Source organism: Phyllopteryx taeniolatus, chromosome 4 (assembly GCF_024500385.1).
Source record: "Phyllopteryx taeniolatus isolate TA_2022b chromosome 4, UOR_Ptae_1.2, whole genome shotgun sequence".
In the NCBI taxonomy this organism is placed as follows: domain Eukaryota; kingdom Metazoa; phylum Chordata; class Actinopteri; order Syngnathiformes; family Syngnathidae; genus Phyllopteryx; species Phyllopteryx taeniolatus.
The window spans coordinates 28,404,742-28,424,694 of NC_084505.1; the positions used below are offsets into that span (position 1 = coordinate 28,404,742).

The 19,953-nt window shown below is 44.5% G+C and overlaps 2 protein-coding genes across 6 annotated transcripts; one reads left to right on the forward strand and one right to left on the reverse strand.

The window, feature by feature from the left end:
• Nucleotides 1-41: 41 nt before the first annotated feature.
• LOC133477048 (histone PARylation factor 1) lies at nucleotides 42-9,521 on the reverse strand. Of its 5 annotated transcripts, XM_061771321.1 has the most exons (8): nucleotides 9,404-9,512; nucleotides 8,248-8,431; nucleotides 4,981-5,167; nucleotides 4,664-4,762; nucleotides 2,350-2,503; nucleotides 1,628-1,715; nucleotides 492-664; nucleotides 42-338 (listed from the first exon to the last, which is right to left on the reverse strand). In XM_061771321.1, exons 1-8 carry the CDS (start codon nucleotides 9,440-9,442, stop codon nucleotides 204-206), a joined length of 1,059 nt encoding a protein of 352 aa, XP_061627305.1. In that variant the 5' UTR covers nucleotides 9,443-9,512; the 3' UTR covers nucleotides 42-203. The 5 variants fall into 5 exon arrangements, with proteins under 5 accessions (XP_061627305.1, XP_061627303.1, XP_061627304.1 ...); XM_061771319.1 differs by having other exon boundaries at nucleotides 196-664; nucleotides 9,404-9,521; XM_061771320.1 differs by having other exon boundaries at nucleotides 196-664; nucleotides 8,248-8,428; nucleotides 9,404-9,518.
• Nucleotides 9,522-10,446: 925 nt separating this feature from the next.
• ppp2r2ca (protein phosphatase 2, regulatory subunit B, gamma a) lies at nucleotides 10,447-19,523 on the forward strand. The gene is made up of 10 exons (XM_061771328.1): nucleotides 10,447-10,620; nucleotides 11,070-11,444; nucleotides 11,586-11,683; nucleotides 11,799-11,982; nucleotides 12,931-13,043; nucleotides 13,152-13,329; nucleotides 16,040-16,204; nucleotides 16,321-16,490; nucleotides 16,611-16,702; nucleotides 17,338-19,523. The coding sequence occupies exons 2-10, from the start codon at nucleotides 11,381-11,383 to the stop codon at nucleotides 17,627-17,629; spliced, it is 1,356 nt and encodes a 451-aa protein (XP_061627312.1). The 5' UTR covers nucleotides 10,447-10,620; nucleotides 11,070-11,380; the 3' UTR covers nucleotides 17,630-19,523.
• Nucleotides 19,524-19,953: the final 430 nt, after the last annotated feature.

Consider the following 19,953-nt stretch of genomic DNA (forward strand, 5'->3'; position numbering starts at 1 on the left):
TTTACGACAGAGTCGATCGAGAATAAAGACAGGAAAGGATGTTAAAAATATAAAAAAATACTTTATTTGACATTGAAAAAAAATACAAAATAAAAGGAATAAACTGAACAGAAACTATTCATAAAAGCAGCACCGATACAACCAGGGTTGACGAAACGAGATCACGTGGCAGGGGACTGTTATCGACTGGAATCGTGACTCATTTAACCGGACGAGAGCTGGTCCAGGTCGTCGCGGCGACGGCTGCCGAGATGCGCCTCCAGAATCTCTCCGAACAAATTCCTTTTCAGCAAATTGTAGGCCATGGGCAGAAGTTGCTTGACAACCTTGTGGAAGTACTATTTGGGAGAGAGGAGACAATGACCTAAGTTCGACGGGAATTTGTCACGGTCATCGATATTGAAAGAACAAAACATAACTGAAGGAAGTAACGTAAGCGTGGCCTGATAGCAGATGTCAGCGGCGTGCATACTTGATGCCACGCGACTCACGTGGGAACCGAAACAGAAAAGGTCCACGCCGAGCTCGTAGCCCATGCCGTAGTCGCACTCATCGTTGGCAAACTGGACAAAGGTGATCATCTCCTGGAGCGGGCGGAAGGCTTTGACGCGCTCGTCGTCGTTCTGAGCTTCGGCGATGGCCTTGCAGATCTTTTTCAGAGCGGCTGTGGATGCGAAACAAAGAGAGACGAAAGGAGAATTACTCACAAGCGGCAAACCGGGAGGATAACCACCCTCTTTTTTTTTTTGCAGTTACGATATGAACCAAAATGATCGTGGGACCTTGATTTACGTGTGCCCCAACTTCCGAGTTTTTCCAGAGTTTGATTTTATTTTATTTTTTTTGCTATGTTTGGCGAGAAAAAAAAATTGACTTACAAGTGAGCTACAGATACACTGCCACTCGAGTACAGTTGAAAAATAAATTGAGCAAAGAAGTTATTGTAAAAAAACAAACCCAAAAAACAAAAGAACAGATACATTTTAATTTTGGCCATTTCCCAAAAAGAAAGATCAGAAAACTTATGCACAGGATGGGTGCCAGTCGTGGTTTATAAGATATCAATGCATATTTTGGTTTTGCTTGTTTGATACTTAAGGCGACTATTTTCTTAAATTGGTGTTAATTTGTCAAAATGATGTCTTGACTTGAAACACATGATGATGTGCATTTGTTAAAAGAATAATCATCTTTCACTAAACCAAGACTAAAAACTTTTTGGAATTTTTGTTGAGTAAAACCGGACTACAAATATCGCACAGAGAAACGACTAAAACCTAAAAAGCATTTTCATCCAAAAGACTAAAACTAAGATGGCTGCCAAAATCAAAACTGCTGCAGAGCAATTCGATTTTATTTATTCGATTCCTTTACATTCATGTTTATGTTTTTGTACAATACAGTTCTATTTTTTTGTTTCTTTCATAAAAACATAGCCAAAAAAACATTTTTTTTTGTGTGTGGGGGGGGGGGGGGGGGAACAGATTAATTGTATTTTAATTACGTTGTAACTTCAACAGGGTAAATTGATTAGATATTTGGGTAAATTGAGTTATGAGCTTGGTCACACAACAAAATAAATGTGTCAATGAAGGTGCCACGAAAACACATTGACTGACTGACTGACCGTCGGTTTCTGGAAGTTCTCTGTATCCCACATCGTTCTTGTCGACGGGCACGACAATTCCAGCACCGTGGAATGTTTTGGTGACAACCTATGGAGGATTTAAGATGTCATTTCGAGAATTCAGAAAACTAAATAATGCAATTATTTGGAGCTTGATATCGTTCAATATTTACATCTTCTGCATCATGATGCCATGAATTGAGATGTGAAACAAAAAGTAGCCAAAGCAGCACCCAAAATGAAAACAAACTTGTATGAGCCAATGTCGTTTTTTCGGATAAAAGTCAGTTCCCCAGACGGCAAGAAGTATTTTCCAAAGCAAGTTGATTTTTGATGATGTCGCCATTTTACAAAGCTCCCAACTCCAGCAACCTTTAGAAACACTTGGCAAACATCCAGAAGTGTTCCCCCCCCCGCCCCCCTCATTTTTGTAAGATCATGCGTGATCCCGCAAGATTTCGAGATCAGCGACAGAACACAATCTTTGTGTGTGTGGTTTTTATGTGCTGAGATTATCCGAGTACACCACGCACAATACGACCAAAACTGCTAAACGCCTGATTCATTCATTTTTATTTTTATGTTTATGTGTGAGGACTGTCACAGATAAACAATCTTTTAAGATTTGAAAAATCCTTGTGTGTACCAGGAAGTGCAGACATTCCAAATGCATAGGAGGAGGTCAGCGGCGGTACGAGTGAGGTTAGAACGCAACTCGCTACCTTCTTGTCCCGCTGCTTCATGCTTTTGGTCCTCTGCTCTAGCGACAAGTTGAGAGTCTCCGCTCGCTCATTCAGTTTTGTCTCCAGCCTTTCCAAATCTTCTTCGCCCGTTTTCCGCCTGCCCTTCTCCTTCTTCTTCCTTCGCAGGAACAGGCTGTCGAGTCGTAAAACAAAGTGGCTCAGCGAGTGTCTTTACTTGCACGGAACGTTCAGACATTATCGTCGTATAATTTTGCCGTTTGTTTGTTTATTTAGCACATTAAAAAACAGTGCAAGAATGGAATGAAGCTAAAAGCGCTTGTACAGGAGTCCACTCCCTTCAGACAATCATATTGAATGCAAAACACTGGATAAACAGTACATTAGAAAAACATGAAAATAAACTGTAGACAGAAACAACATGTCAAGAACACATGAATGCAGAATACGGATTTCATGACAATGAAAACAAAAATCGAACCACTATGAAGACTCAGCATAAGATCAGTGACCTTTGACGGGCTCTGTAAGATGATATTGATTACATCCGTTGTCCAGGTTGAAAGAATCAGACAAAAGGCATCTTTCCGGTGTCTACTTTCAACAATCTTAAAGACATGCTGCCCTCTGAAATGATGGAACGGCAAATTGAACAACTCCCCTGCTTACGGTGCGGCCCTAACTACATTTGCACAGTTTGCTTTTCCTTGGCGAAAAAGTATCAGTTACATTTCTTGTAGGCTTTACACGATCAGGATCTTTTCGGCCGATCACCGAGTTGAAAAAAAAACAAAAAACGATAACCGATCACAAGATGGAGAAATTTAAATGACCTGTTCATTTACTGTATATACTTGTGTATGTAATTGCTCAAAAAATTATATTTACATTAAATAATGCATCTTTGTTCCTCTATTTATGCCAGTGAGGCATAGTGACAGACAGGACAAATGATTGGTCTTCTATTAGATGGCAGAAAGTACATACAGTAATTAATGTATCCACTTTTTGTGACATTCTTGTTTGTTGGTGTGCCGTGAGATTTGTCAATGGTAAAATATGTTCCTTGGCTCCATAAAGGTTGGAAATCACTGCTCTGGTCACATCGTGTATTCTAATCAGTCAGGTCAAACCAACATTACAACGTGAAAGAAATAACGGGTGCTAACTTACTGTAATTAAATTACTTTATTTTTAATTAAATGACTGCACCCACACCGAAACTGTAGAGCATGATTCGACAGAACGGCGGCATGTTTACGTCCAACCGTTCATGCTACCGCTAGCTTGCTAGGCTACGTAACGTTTAATTGCCTGCTTGCGAGCCGTATCGTATTCAAAGTACGTGAACGTACCTCAAGCGAGCCTTAAACGAACGTCCTGTCCTGAGCAACGGTGACCACCAACACACGATTTTCCCCATTTTGTCCTTATAATAGTTGGCTCGCTCCACTCTTGTTCTCGTCGGCACAGTAACGAGTGTATCCGGTCGCATTTGAGTTGACAAGATAAAGCCCAATGATCGTAAAAAACGGGATGCGGTGGTATCGGAATACAAGATTTTATTGCAATAGTCTGACATAGTGCAATCGTGAAAGACCAAATTTGTCTTGCAGTCTGATCTAGGCATTATGTGTTCTGTCTCAGACGTGTTGTCTGTTCCGCACCGCCGACGTTTTTTTTTTTTTTTTTTTTTTAAATAACTTTATTGGCTATAGATATTTCCAATACTCCGTCAAAAGACGTGCGACAAGGCTAAAAATAAACAAGCTTTTGGATTCAAATATACTTTGCACGATGGCGACGTCTTTTGCGGAGCCGATCAATCGGCGAATTATGACATTGAAGCCGATAATCATAAAATGGTAAATATCGGCCGATACCGATCAGCCTATACCGATCAGCCTGATAAAATCGATGTAAAGTCTAATTTCTTGGTAGGAGCTCATTCATAATGAGCACGCTGCACTCTACACACTACGCGGCCAAAAGTATTGACACATACTTCTCAGTGTACAAAGCAATGTCCATGTTTTCTGTAGAAAAACTTGAGCTTCGTGATGAACTACAGAGATTGGAAGAATATTGGTTGGGTCAGAGTTCTCACAGGCTTTTATAGCCCCATAAGCCTATTTTATTTCCAATGCTTGGAGCGGCCAAGTGCCCGAATACGTTTGCCCTTATATTTTAAGTGTACCTGACCTGCTGACACTCTTTTCTGCAATCACGTGACAACTTGATTTCATCGATTACAACACAAAGGATGTGTTCCCTAAACGAGAGCGTTGTTTGGTCCGCCAAATGCAAGCATGGCACCAGCTAGAACGGCACTTACTGGACGGCGGCAAACACGTTGTCGCCCATCTGTGTTATAGCGCAGCCCTTCTTAGCTTCATTCTCGCCAACAAAGGAGGGAAGGGAGTCGGGATTATCTCTATAAAAAGTTTAAAGACAAAAAATGATCAAGTAGTTATGATGCGTTTTATTATGATTATTGCAATCTCGTCCATTTCTCCCTAGCCAGAAAGCCCACTCACTCTTTAACGTCTAGCTGGCCAAGTTAAGGAATCTCTCGAGCCAAGTAAAGCAGTCAAATCAATACTCAAAGACTCATTCAAAGGCATTAAGGAAAGTATACGTTTCGGTATGTACCTGTAGTAGCCCATATGATGTTGGCTTTCCTGGCTGCCTTGTAGAATGGTCTGGAACTCGGGTGGGTCGTAGAAATATCTCCAGTGCAGGTGGAAGTTAGGAGAAGCATTCTTGCAGTTTCGATGAGCTCCTGCCAAGACTTCAAAAGGACCAACCAGCTGCAAACCAAGTGTGTCTTGCAGGGCACCTAGAAAAATAATCATTGTAAAATAACTGATCCACGAGTAGAGCTACAGTGCCTCCGCGGGTGCTTTTATGCAACATTCTGTACAGTTAACGGCAGAGGTACTTGGACAATGTCGTCTTTCGAAAAATACAATAAAATACAGAAAAGCTTTTAGAGACAATCATGAATTTGAAAGCAAGCAATGAAGATTTGACTGATGTGAATGTTCAGTTTTAATTTCACAAATGATGTACTTTCCTATTTAGTGATGACAGTTTTTTCGAGCCCAACTACACCGACATGTGCTATAGAGCAGTGTTCCCCAACCTTCTTTGGACCGCGGACTGGTTTAGAGTAGGCATTGTTCTCACGGACCGGCTGTGGCCCGTGCGCGTGTATACACACGCAAACACACGCGCTTTTGCTTCCTCGTTCGCCGTTCGTGGGCGACATGCAGGGTTGGGGGTCGGAGTTGTTGTAGGCAGCCAGACCAGACTGCAGTTCCGTAGCTCCTCAATGAGAGCAGACTTTGAACTCCATAAAAGTAATTCATTTCGTTCAGAAGAACAAATCTTTGCAGGAAATGTAATTAACTGAATTAGTTTATGAAATGATTTCGTTCTTTGAGCTCTGCCGCCATTAGCCAGCCCGCTCGTACCGGAAACAGAGAGCGTTCGATCCGGTCAATCTTCAAAATAAAACACACTGACACGCGAATTGCAATACAACAGAAATGATATCAATTGGTCATTTTTTTTCTCTGCGGCCTGGTAACAAATGCCTCACGGCCCGGTACCGGTCCGCGGACGGGTGGTTGGGGACAACTGTTATAGAGTATCAAGTATTTTAATAAATTAGGATTGCTTGTTTTTGCATGCCTTTCATGATAAAACTGGACTCACAATCCATCAAGACATCCCAAAATAAAAACTGTTTTTTTAAAAAAAGAATGTTCGATCCGGGCATGGGAGGAGTTCGGTGAGGCCATGGAGAAAGACTTCCGGACGGCTTCGAGGAAATTCTGGTCCACCATCCGACGTCTCAGGAGAGGAAAGCAGTGCACCACCAACACTGTGTATAGTGGGGATGGGGCGCTGCTGACCTCGACTCGGGACGTTGTGAGTCGGTGGGGAGAATACTTCGAAGACCTCCTCAATTCCACCGACACGCCTTCCCATGGGGAAGCAGAGTGTGGGTTCTCTGAGGCGGGCTCTCCTATCTCTGGGTTTGAGGTCACCGAGGTAGTTAAAAAGCTCCTCGGTGGCAGGGCCCCGGGGGTGGATGAGATTCGCCCGGAGTTCCTAAAGGCTCTGGATGTTGTGGGGCTGTCCTGGTTGACACGCCTCTGCAACATCGCGTGGACATCGGGGACAGTGCCTCTGGATTGGCAGACTGGGGTGGTGGTCCCCCTTTTTAAGAAGGGGGACCGGAGGGTGTGTTCCAACTACAGGGGGATCACACTGCTCAGCCTCCCTGGTAAGGTCTATTCAGGGGTGCTGGAGAGGAGGGTCCGTCGGGAAGTCGAATCTCAGATTCAGGAGGAGCAGTGTGGTTTTCGTCCTGGCCGTGGAACAGTGGACCAGCTCTACACCCTCGGCAGGGTCCTCGAGGGTGCATGGGAGTTCGCCCAACCAGTCTACATGTGTTTTGTGGACTTGGAGAAGGCGTTCGACCGTGTCCCTCGGGGAGTCCTGTGGAGAGTGCTTCGGGAGTATGGGGTACCGAACCCCCTGATACGGGCTGTTCGGTCCCTGTACGACCGGAGTCAGAGTTTGGTCCGCATATCCGGCAGTAAGTCGGACTCGTTCCCGGTGAGGGTTGGACTCCGCCAAGGCTGCCCTTTGTCGCCGATTCTGTTCATAACTTTTATGGACAGAATTTCTAGGCGCAGCCGAGGCGTAGAGGGGGTCCGGTTTGGTGGCCTCAGTATTGCATCTCTGCTTTTTGCAGATGATGTGGTTCTGTTGGCTTCATCAAGCCGTGACCTCCAACTCTCATTGGAGCAGTTCGCAGCCGAGTGTGAAGCGGCTGGGATGAGAATCAGCACCTCCAAATCTGAGACCATGGTCCTCAGTCGGGAAAGGGTGGCATGCCATCTCCAGGTCGGGGATGAGATCCTGCCCCAAGAGGAGGAATTCAAGTATCTTGGGGTCTTGTTCACGAGTGAGGGAAGAATGGAACGGGAGATCGACAGGCGGATCGGTGCAGCGTCTGCAGTGATGCGGACTTTGTATCGGTCCGTTGTGGTAAAGAAAGAGCTAAGCCGAAAGGCGAAGCTCTCAATTTACCGGTCGATCTTCGTTCCTACCCTCACCTATGGTCATGAGCTGTGGGTCGTGACCGAAAGAACAAGATCCCGGATACAAGCGGCCGAAATGAGTTTCCTCCGCAGGGTGTCCGGGCTCTCCCTTAGAGATAGGGTGAGAAGCTCGGTCATCCGGGAGGATCTCAGAGTAGAGCCGCTACTCCTCCGCATTGAGAGGAGCCAGATGAGGTGGCTGGGGCATCTGATTCGGATGCCTCCCGGACGCCTCCCCGGTGAGGTGTTCCGGGCATGTCCCACCGGGAGGAGACCCCGGGGACGACCCAGGACGCGCTGGAGAGACTACATCCTTCGGCTGGCCTGGGAATGCCTCGGGATCCCCCCGGAAGAGCTGGATGAAGTGGCTGGGGAGAGGGTAGTCTGGGCGTCCCTGCTGAAGCTACTGCCCCCGCGACCCGACCCGGATAAGCGGTAGAGAATGGATGGATGGATGGATGTTCGATCCGGTCAATCTTCAAAATAAATCACACTGACACGCGAATTGCAATACAACAGAAATGATATCAATTGGTCATTTTTTTTCTCTGCGGCCTGGTAACAAATGCCTCACGGCCCGGTACCGGTCCGCGGACGGGTGGTTGGGGACAACTGTTATAGAGTATCAAGTATTTTAATAAATTAGGATTGCTTGTTTTTGCATGCCTTTCATGATAAAACTGGACTCACAATCCATCAAGACATCCCAAAATAAAAACTGTTTTTTAAAAAAAAGAATGTAGTAATGTCTCAGATTTTTCCAAGTTAACTGGCAAATTTGTTAAAACAATGATGACGTTACCACAGGGGTTGTCTGGGTGAATTTCCTCGCAGAAGTCCCAGAAATGGTAGAGGTCCTCGGGCATGTGCAGTTTGTAGAGCCGCAGCATCTCGTCACGTCGCTGCGGCGACGCCTCGGACGGCCGCGTGGCCTTCACATCATCCGGACGCACTTTCTTCACTTCTCCGTTTCCTTCTCCCGACTCCTGACAAAATGAGCAACTGAGAAGCTGTAATCTACTCTATGCTAAATCGATACCCATTTTTAATTGTCATCCATAAACCAGGCAGCAGTGGAAGGCTTTGGATTTGGGTAGCTGGGCCTTCAGTGGGGACTTGCCCGACTTAATCCACCTCTTAATACAACCACGATCACGTTGCAATTATTAAAACCATCAATATTCAACACGTATACAAAAACGCAATATAACTGTGCCACTTACATCATCTGGAGCAGTTCAGAATATTTATCCCCCCCCCCCCAAAAAAAAACACAGTGACAAGTGTAAAAAACAAACACTATTTAAATGTAACACATCATATTCAGCAGAGATGCTGATTATTAAACGTATTAATGTGTAGATTGCCACAGACAGGATTTGCAAGTCGAGGTTTTGCTAGCTGGCCCAAAAGGAGGAGAATTTGAAATCTTGCTAATACAGTGGTACCTTCTCTTACGGATGACCCGATTTACGATCGTTTCGCTGATTATTCCACTGTTGCAAGAATACCAAAATAAAAAATAATAATAAACCCCATCAGCCATAGTTAAATGAAGCGTTTGGTGAAGCAAGTGGATGGAACTGTTCATGTGGCCATCAGTTGCCCTATCGGCTCACCATCTCCGGGTAGCCAATACAATCGGTGCAGCCGCTTTTCAGTGCAACTTCATCGCATTCGTTTTGCTGGCACACGCGTGGCGTCTCGTGAATAATGCGGCTCCGGCCTACACGAGACGAACGAGTCAACAACAGCCGTATACTGAAAAGGCGACGCCGCTATTCGGACGTATTTGCTCGGTCACTGCTGCTGCCATGTTGGCGCTCCGCCGCCAACATGGCAGCACTTCAGGGGAGCCATTTGCTGCCTTGCTGCGAGCAACTCTCCAGCGAAAGCAACACTCGCTCAATCAGCAAACGCGTGTTGAAACGAGGCAGCTCAGCGTGGCGAGAAGTTACCTGAAGGGATTTGGGCTTTCTTTTTGCGCGCCCTGTCATCTTCTTCCCCCAGACGCTCGACCCACTTCTTCTTCGGCGGAAATAATTGCCAGCAACTGCGCCACCTTCGCCGTCACCGACCTACCGCCATCTACCGGACAACCTGAGTAACTGAATATATTTAAACCCATTGCCATACGGTTGTCGCCACGATATAAAGGATATTGTTTCATCAGGTAAATTGCATTTTATATATATTTCATAGACTAAATAAATGTATTCATATATTATATTATAAATATGGAAAGCTTCACAAATGAAACACATTAGCTGCTTCCACAAAACATCTTTCAGGATCAATACCGAACATTTATGATGTACATATGCATATTTATGGTAACCTTATATATGTAGAAGAGAGGAGTAACATATATACACAAATCTGTATTTTGCAACTGCAATATAAACCATTGCAAAGTGGATCCAAAATAATAAACATAGGTACATGCATTCTTTAAATGGATCATTATTTTCCTTGTTAAGGGAAACGTTGAATGTAGCTGATGTTTTGCATTGATAGTGTTCACTAACAATAACATGACTCACTTAAACTTGTATTGCTTTTCTATACAGTATATGACATTGCACGGTGTTTAACATGTATCACCTTATATCGTATGAAGTATTACAGGTCCGCTTTGCTCCCCTGCGAGGGAAGCCGTGGAGGGATGAAAAATGATCTGACTGCAGTTGGCTGAAACTGCTTACTTGTCAATTTGAAGAAATGTAGACCTCCAGATAATCGAATAATTAAGAGACAGTCACGTCAAAAGAGGTAATAGTTTTATTTTGTTTCAGGATACGGATGTGTGTAATGATTTGAAGGCATTATGCAACTAATGTATTCTAATTTCATTTTGTAACCCCAAAAGATTCCGGATTTCGCCGTGTTATACGCATCGGCGAGGCTTTAAACTGCGCCCCCTGCTGGCCTCTTCCACCTCAGCAGCTGCAGTGGGAGGGCTCGTCCAGGACACGGGCCCTGTGATTGGCTGTCCGTAGAGGAGGCTGCCATGACACAGTGGATGCTGCACAGGATCACTTCAGCAACATCATCGCACCTCCTTGTCGCGAGCTGATTTTCCTCCACTTTTGCCTCTCCTCCGTCTCTCGGGCACACCACCGAGGACCTCGCCACCCCATCAGGGAATAGAGCAGCGACGGCAGCAGTCGATCCGGTAGGTGCGCTGAGGCCTGTCCACCTCCTTGCCTCCCTTCCTCCTGCCGCACAGGCAAGACATCGCGTTCTCCTTTGCTCCTTTGCTGCATCAAGGACTCTGTGTGTGACAGTGTGTCTGTGCGTGAGAGCGTGCGGCCAGCCATCTGGAAAGTACGCAGGGGAAGGCTACCGCACCCTTGTATTTACGGGCTGAGCATCCTTTGGATGAATACAGTGAATATTCCTTCATATATTCTTGTTTAGAGTCTCAACTATATGTACAAGGTTCATATTCCACGTCCGGTGGAGCGTATTGTGATTTGGCCTCAGGGATTGTTTGACCTTTTACGTACTGTATACTCAAGCGTGTCGTCACTAATGGGTGTGTAACACTAAAGGTCATGACTGTGTCCGTGCATCGTCAGCCTGCATAATGACCTGCCAATTCTTTCTTATCTTCATCACCAGCAACTGCATTTATTCCTCCCCTCCACTACCTGCCAACTTGCTCGTCGCTATCCTCCTCCATCCTTTTTTCACCGCTTTCCACATTCTGGCAGCCTTCGACTCGCGCCCTCAAGCTCATTTGCCATCTCCGTCGGCCGGCTACCGCCTTTTCCCATTTCCCCCTGGCCTGCCGGTTACCCAGGATGCCTTGTTCCAGGCCCCTGCGCTAGGCCCGAGCAGCATGGGCGGAGCCTGGGCGGGAAGCGAGAGAACGGATCGGACCCTTCCCCTCAGGACGGGCACGCCGGCGGGTCACCCTCCTTCGGCTTCAGATGGGCGAGGACGCTGAGAGCCCCAAGATCAACCACACCTTCCTACGAGACTATGTCACAGAAGGTAGAACAGATGGCGTCTCGTCTGCCTCTTGAGTCTCAGCTTCGTATGCTCCATCAGGCGCAATCCGTCTTTGCTGAAATATAATAAATGGACGATCGAGCCCGCTCCTTTTTAAGCGCTCCTATTTCCTTCTCTTCCAAGCTGATGTTATCTCCACGGTGGAGTTCAACCAGACAGGGGACCTACTGGCCACGGGGGATAAAGGAGGCCGAGTGGTCATCTTCCAGAGAGAAACAGAGGTCAGCCTTACAAAGTTACTCATGCGATTCCCAAACATGTGCGCGACAGATAATACTCGGCACCTTCAAACCTCAGCGGAGTTCAATCGCTTCAATTGATTCTTCTGTTTGCCAGTCTAAAGGGGAGTCCGAGGAGGTGTTGGAGACCGGGGACTGCGGGGAGTATAACGTATACAGCACCTTCCAGAGCCACGAGCCAGACTTTGACTACCTGAAGAGTTTGGAGATTGAGGAGAAAATCAACAAGATTAAATGGCTGGCACAACAGAATGCCGCACATTTTCTCCTCTCCACCAACGGTGAGAATCACAAATTGGCGTTTGTGCACATTATTGGGGCTGACGCATCTAGAAATGCGGTCTGTTCTGCATTGCGTGCTCTCAATTGCAAAGACAACACACATCATTCACCACTTGTTATTGCTTGTTATTGTCACAGCTGAATTGAAATGTACAGTATAGCACATAGCGATGTAGCCCAACAGAATTGTTCTGATTGATTTTTCTGGTCACGTCCCGTTTGGCCACTTGTTGCTAGGCAGAACTGATGGGGTTCAAGCAAAGCAGTCTCATAGTCCAATGAAAAAAGGCCTATGCCCGTCATGCCCTCGATGGGCATCGAGGCTGTTTGAATGGCAAAGCAAGTTGCCCGTAGACAGAGAACGTGCAGCAACAAAAGTCAGTCAGACACACACAAAGAAAATGACTCCCAAAACATAACGGGAAGCATTACGAGACACAACACAGTTTGTCCTAAACTGGATTTTGTCTTTGAAACACTGTTCTGCATTCAATACAATATTAGTTGCCACTGAGTGAAAAAAATCATAATAATAAATGATATGGCAATGATCCCATGGCACCACCTGAAAACACGTCTTGTGCCTCCTATCAGATTGCTCTGAAGTCATCCTTATATTGCTCACAGCCTCTAGGGGGCAGACTTTCATGATATCGAAAGATATCGATGGCATGCTGTGATGTATCCACAATTCATCTCTTTCCTGGGCGATCAGAAAAAATGAGGGGATTGCATTCCGTTATTATTAATCAAGAGGTTTTTACAAATACGATGATGTAAGACGTAATGCTTCACCTCGCTTTAAATGTTTTGACATCAGTAGCCATCCCACTGACTATACGTTTCTGCTTCATACGATTGTATTTTCTTTCTTTCTTTTTTTTTCCCCCTCCTGGTCCTAATCACCTCCATGTGGCGTCGTGGAAATGTGATTTTGCCTGCCATAGATAAGACCGTCAAACTGTGGAAGGTGAGTGAAAGAGACAAGAGACCAGCGGGATACAACCTAAAGGATGAGGAGGGCCGCCTCAAGGACATCTCCACCATCACCTCCCTGCAGGTGCGCGAGCGCACACACACACACACACACACACACACACACACACACATGCACGCAGCTTGGCTCAGGTGCCATATAAGTGGACTGATTTTCATCTGTGTCCGTTAGGTGCCAGTCCTGAAGCCCGCCGATCTGATGGTGGAGGTCCGCCCCAGACGAGTCTTCTCCAATGGTCACACTTACCACGTCAACTCCATCTCAGTCAACAGTGACGGGGAGACCTACCTGTCAGCTGATGACCTCCGTATCAATATGTGGCATCTGGGCATCACTGACCGCAGCTTCAGTATCCTTCTTGCTTGTTTTCAGAATCTATTTCATTGGCTCATTCTCAGTTATTTAGTGACGAATTACAATATTTTCCCCAACTCACATTGATACCCTTTTTTTTTTTTATTTGAATGTAAAATTCCTTTTGTACAAATATGATTTTAGAAGGAACATTTCCTATAGAGATTAGTGACATTTGATCAAGAGGCACATCATTCAGCAGAGTCTTGACATGAACTGCTTTACAAACTGTGCAAATGACACACCCACCAAAACGCCAAGTTTGCATGTTTTAGTTGCTTTGGAGTGCCAGTATCTAAACTGAACACCCCTGAAATATACAGTATGTGCAATAGAAACATAATACATTCATTATCATCTGAATTCAGCATTGGAAATAACCAGCATGTTTTGATTTATACAGAGTATGCGTCCGGTAGATGCTGCAGTCGGTGGTTTCTTATGAAAACAGAAGCTGACCTAGAAAATCCAATTCTTCTTCTTGTGTGGAAGAAGGGTTTAAATAATTCACAGGGCAAATACACGCGCTTCCGAGTCACTCGGGGACACCACAAATAGAACAGAGAGAGGAGCAGCTTGTGCATGCATGCGGCGTTGCTTGGGGTGAATGTTTAGGTCCTGATTAAGTGCTGAGCTGGGCTATTAAATCGAGGGACACGTGTGTTGAGCAAATACAGTGCCGTGAAAAAGTATCAACTCTTATATTTGTTTGCCTAGTGTCCCCACTATGATGTTTAAGGTCATCAAACAAATGTAAATAGCAGACAAATATAACTCAAGTGATCTTAAAATGCCGTTTTTAAAGGGGGATTTCATTTAATAAGGAAATAAAATGTTCAAAGTTACCTGACCCTGTGTGAAGACCATCACAATACCACCACCATGTTTGGCTGTTGGTATCATGTTCTTTTTCTGAAATGCTTTGCTACGTTTGTGCCAGATGTAACGAGACACACACTTTCCAAAAAGTTCAGCTGTCCTCTCATCAGTCCACATAATAGTTTCCCAAAATTCTTTTATTTTTTTTGCAAAAGTCAAATGAGCCTTTATGTTGTTTTGGGTCAGCAGTAGTCTTGGCATTGGAACGGGTCCATGGATGCCATTTTTGCCCTGTCTTTTTCTTTTTGTTGTGTCATGAACAACTGAACTTTACTGAGGCAAGGGAGGCCTGCAGTTCTTTACACGTTGTCCTGAGCTCCTTTGTGACCTCCTGGATGAGTCATTGCTGTTTTCTTAGGGTAATCTTTGTAGGCCGGCCACTCGTGGGAAGGTTCACCACAGTTTTTGCCATTTGAGGATAATGGCTCTCCCTATGGCTCACTGTAAATCCTTCAGAAAGCTTTAGAAATGGCTTTTGGAACCCTTTCCAGACTGATAGATGTCAATTACTTTATTTCTTGACTGTTCTGGAATTTCTTTCAATCGTGTCATTTTGTCGCAGCTTTTTTAGATCTTTTGTCCAATTCGATTTTGTCGGGACAGATTCTGTTTAAGTGATTTCTTGATTGAACAGGTCTGGAGGTAATCAGGCTTGGGTGTGATCCGTGAAAAATTAACCAAAAATTGTGATTAGCCACAAGTAATTCATGATTTAACAAGGTGGGTAAATACTTTTTCACACAGGGGCAGGGAACTTAGAATATTTGTTTGCCCTTAATAAATGAAATCACCATTTAAAAGCAGCATTTTAAGTTCACTTGGGTTATATTTGTCTGATATTTACATTTGTTTGCTGATCTTAATCATTAAAGTTGGGAAACTATGCACAAATATAAGAATTTGAGAAGGGGGCCAATACTTTTTCACGGCATTGTATGTTGACCACATGCAGCATGGGGATACTACTTACCAGCCACAACACCAGGTACACGTGCCCAAACCAAAGAAATCCAATACTAATATCATCACATATCTGGTATTTTAGAACCTGTGTTATTCTGCTGTACATGTTTTAGAAGACAAAAATATCACAGAACAACCACCAAACAAAAGTGTTACAAATGGCATACAGTATATCCTAAAATAATGATGATCTTTCACAAAAGCTTACAATATTACTTAGTGTGTGCGTGCCATGAGTTTTTCTGTTGTACAAATGGCAACATGAGGATGTAGCATCTGTTGGAAGGTCATTTAATTGTTCTGCCTGTCAATATACACCGCTGGCATAGAGAAATGAGCAGAGATCAATTATTTGTCGTAAATAAATCCTACTTTTTGGCCCAATGAAGGGAAATTGGATAATTTCCTGTAGCACACCTGATGATCTCTCACAGCACATTTACAATAATGTTGTACATAACTATGACGTCTTGTGGATTTTCTCATGCATTTCGATAACCAAGTGAAAGACGAATAGAATTTGAAAGGCTTGCTTTTGTGATTCATAACGTTCAGGCTTGATTGACAGTTTCAGACGTCTTATCCCAGTAATTGTTTGCAGTGGCGAATAACTGCACAGTATCATACAAAGAGGTGTTTTCAAAGTTTGGTCACCTTTTTTCATTCAATGAGAGGTGCACAATAGTCTTTCAAAAAATGTCATCTCTGTTTAGTCAATGTTCACTTCGATTTCCTTGGATTTTGCAGGAGTACATAATGCTGTGGCCTGTGAGCGTGGTCGCACGAGCAATGTGAATGAAAGCAGACCGACAATGTGCCCGCAATGTTTGTGCTGTATGGCCCCTGACAGTGCATTTTGCTAGACATCGTGGACATAAAGCCAGCCAACATGGAGGATCTGACGGAGGTGATAACGGCAGCAGAGTTCCACCCTCAGCACTGCCACCTGTTTGTGTACAGCAGCAGTAAGGGCACCTTGCGTCTCTGTGACATGAGGTCCTCTGCGCTTTGTGACAAACACACAAAATGTAAGACACCTCCATTAAAAAAACAAAAATAGAATAATGTCTTTTAAGCAGTGGGCAACATGTATTGTGTGCCAGAAATCTATTCTTCCCCTCACCCATGAACGCTGTTCGCCCAGTGTTTGAAGAACCTGAGGATCCAGGGAGCCGCTCCTTCTTCTCCGAAATCATCTCCTCTGTGTCAGATGTCAAGTTCAGCCACAGCGGACGCTACCTGCTGACCCGAGACTACCTGACCGCCAAGGTGTGGGACTTGAACATGGACAAAGGCCCCGTGGAGACGTATCAGGTAGGAGTCACAGTCACGAGCGTGAGCGACGGTGGGCTGCAAGGGGGAATTGTGACGAAATCATTTTGTCACAATGATTGTCTCCAGAAATGCAAGCTTCTCTCTTTTATCTGCATCCAGGTCCACGAATACCTAAGGAGTAAGCTGTGCTCACTCTATGAGAACGACTGCATCTTCGACAAGTTTGAGTGCGTTTGGAACAGTTCCGACAGGTGACAACCGGTGGTGTTCACGATTAGATTCTGTATTTTTGACTTATATGACTGAATATGAGTCTGAAGTATGAAATAAGACTGAATATGACTTCCAGGACGAAGCTCAAATGACTGAAGGTGACGCATGTCGGATGTGGAATTTAAACATCTTATATGCTGCAATTACAAATGGAATATCTGAGGTCTCACAAAATCTGTTGCAGGACGAATTGGATTTGTTAAAAATTGAGAATATATTTCTCCCACAGAAAAGTAATGGAACTTGAGTGAACGAGTTTTCAAACGGTCAATTTCTTTACTGGCTGTTTTTTCAAGGTATGTGCTTCCAAGCCGCAAATATTTGGCTGAGGTCGCCTCGCCTAACCTGAACACATGAGACATGAGAAAAGAGTGCGAGAGCGCTAGAAACGCTGCTGACATGCAAGGATCTCACATTTCCTGGATGTGATACATCGAAATCATGAGAACTTTGAATTGGCCCAAAGATCAATTAGGGAGGAGCAATTGGTTTAGTATGTTTGTTTTATTGGCGTGCCTGTCCCCATATATATGTGTACTTAAAAAATAATAATAATAATGATACAGCATAATAACTTCATCAAATGACGTCTTTGTTGCCTCTCTGTTGACAGCGTAATCATGACCGGGGCGTACAACAGCTTCTTCCAGATGTTCGACAGGGAGACGGGCCGAGGCGTGACCCTCGAGGCCTGGCGGGAGAGCAGCAAGCCACGCGCTGTGTTACGCACCCGCCGGGTGTACACCGGCGGAAAGCGTCGGCGCGGAGACGTAGGCGTCGATAGCTTGGACTTCAGCAAGAAGATCCTGCACATGGCTTGGCATCCGTCAGAGAATATCATCGCTATAGCGGCCACGAACAACCTGTACATTTTCCAGGACCGCGTCAACCCGGAGGCCCAGTGACAGGGATGACGACAAAGTCAACAACGGACAAACGTTTCGGTTTGCATCAGGTGGCGCCGAATGCTCAGTGAGATTTGAGGAATAACTAATGAACAACCATTTATTTGAGCCCCTGTGAACTCTGCGTCTCCCACCCGTCCCACAGACTTTTTGTAATCGAGGTGCAGGGACACCTCTCCATCTGCGGTCACCACGCAGTGTTGACTCCTCACTGATGTTCCTGGAAGCTTTTGACAAGACCAGACGAAGTTTGGGGTCGGCTAGCAGCACAGCAGGATTGTTTGGTACTTACAAAATGATGGTTAAACTGTGGCGTTTAATTGCCACAAGTATTAGATAGCGGGAGTGGTGAGTTTGTATCTTTCATCCTCACCACAATAACCTGAATTGATTCTTTGTGTGTGTGTGTGTGTGACAGTTGCAGCAGAATCTCTCTCTCCTTTGGAGCAGCGCTCTTGGAGATTGCACGCAAAAAGTGACCCATTACCTTGTCCACTTTGCAATAATTGCAATTCGAGACACTTTGCGGCAGTATTTCTGCTTTACAAACATGAGCTCATCTGCAGGTAACAAATGTATACACTCTTTTTACTGTATGCTGTAAATAGTCAACGTTATTTTTTATGCCACTGCCACTTTTGTTTCTAGAGTGCTAAACATATAAAATAGATTGTTAAATGATCATGAACCTCATTTATAGAAGCAAGTCACTAATCCAGAAGAAAACTTGATGCAATGGCTTTGGTATATGTATTGCTGGTTAAACAGAGCGGAATTATGCGCAAATCAACATTTAAATGTATTGTACAGAATTGTTGTGTTGGGCTTGTATTGAGTTTTAGATAGCTGCTATTCCAAAGTATTCTCCCTGTTGATAAACAATTATACATTATATTTAACATGAAACACCCACATTAAGCCCAATCAAATAAAAAATGGGTTTTTTTGGTCCAATTTTAATTTGTAACAATTTAATGTAATTTTAAATGAGAATGTAAAGTTTACAATCATTCAAATGAAGAAATCTAAGCACACCGTGCATAAATAAGCCCCCCGATTCAGCTGATTAATGTCACGAGGACTTAGATTTTGCGTGCATGAAGGTCAGAGGTCATTATGAATGCCATAGCTCAAACGCAAAGCTCAGTGTCAATGTATCTTGCTAAAGGGTCGTTGACATTGAAACAGCAATGTCATGCAAACGAGTGATGAAAACACAAGTTGCGGTTGTCCTCACACCCTTGACCTCACAGTGCCACATGCCGCGCCGGGGGGGGGGCACCCCCGAAAGCCACGACGTACAGCCAGGTGTCGTCGTGAGCTCGTGTGCGTCGGACTGAACTGGGTGACCTGGTCACACGTTGATTGTTTACAGTGAAGTGCTTTTGTTATTAAGTGACCTTGGTCCCGATGGGACTGTCGTAAGCGGTTTTGGATGTGGGACGGTGTCAGTTCAGGGTTGTAATGTTTAGTAGTTGGCGCACAAAGCGCTTCATTGCAGGAAAGCAAGAGAAGTAATCTATTGAACGTGTCTACATTTTCCTCGCTCGTCACACAATCATTCACATGCCTTTGAACTACAATACCTTTACTGCTGTCTGCTAGGTAGAGCTTGAACGCATTTGTTTGGAAAAAATACAATCCAACACCAACAAGAAAACGGTTCAAGTACTAGAAAACATTACATAAGTTTCAGGACTTCTCCAGTGTCAGTTGTGATTACGTCACCACGTGCGGCCGAGGAGAGGATTTGTGTTCAGGAGTGCAGCAGCAGCATGTTGCCACCACTCAATTCTACTCCACTGTATATCTAGAATGCTTACAAAAAAAGTTTCATGACTGAAAATACACACGTGAATGACAGAATGTGCATTAATAAAATGATTCAATCTGACTCTTTGTACTGCGTTACATTGAATCGATGCTGCAACCTTGCTTGGGTTTCGGAAAAATAGGAGTTACTGTGGGTTGAGAGTGAAAGGATAACAGGGATGTTCAAAGGAAAATTCAGGTTGCGTGTCCAAGAAAATGACAACAAATGAAAGCTCTAATCTTTTTGCCAAATAAGTAAAATGAAATATTGCATGTAGCCTTCCTACTTCAAAGTATATCAGCACAGGCTGCAGTAACGACAGCTTGTGCTTTCAAAACAATAATAAACATACAAATTGGGTTTCTTTTAACAGTCAAACACTGTTAATGTTTATTGCATCAGATACAGAAGCCACTCGTATTCACAGTGTACCAGTGAAGCATACCAGTCTTTGTCACCACGGGCAAGTGCAGGTTGCATACTACGTGGCAAGAAACCCAAAATGTTTATT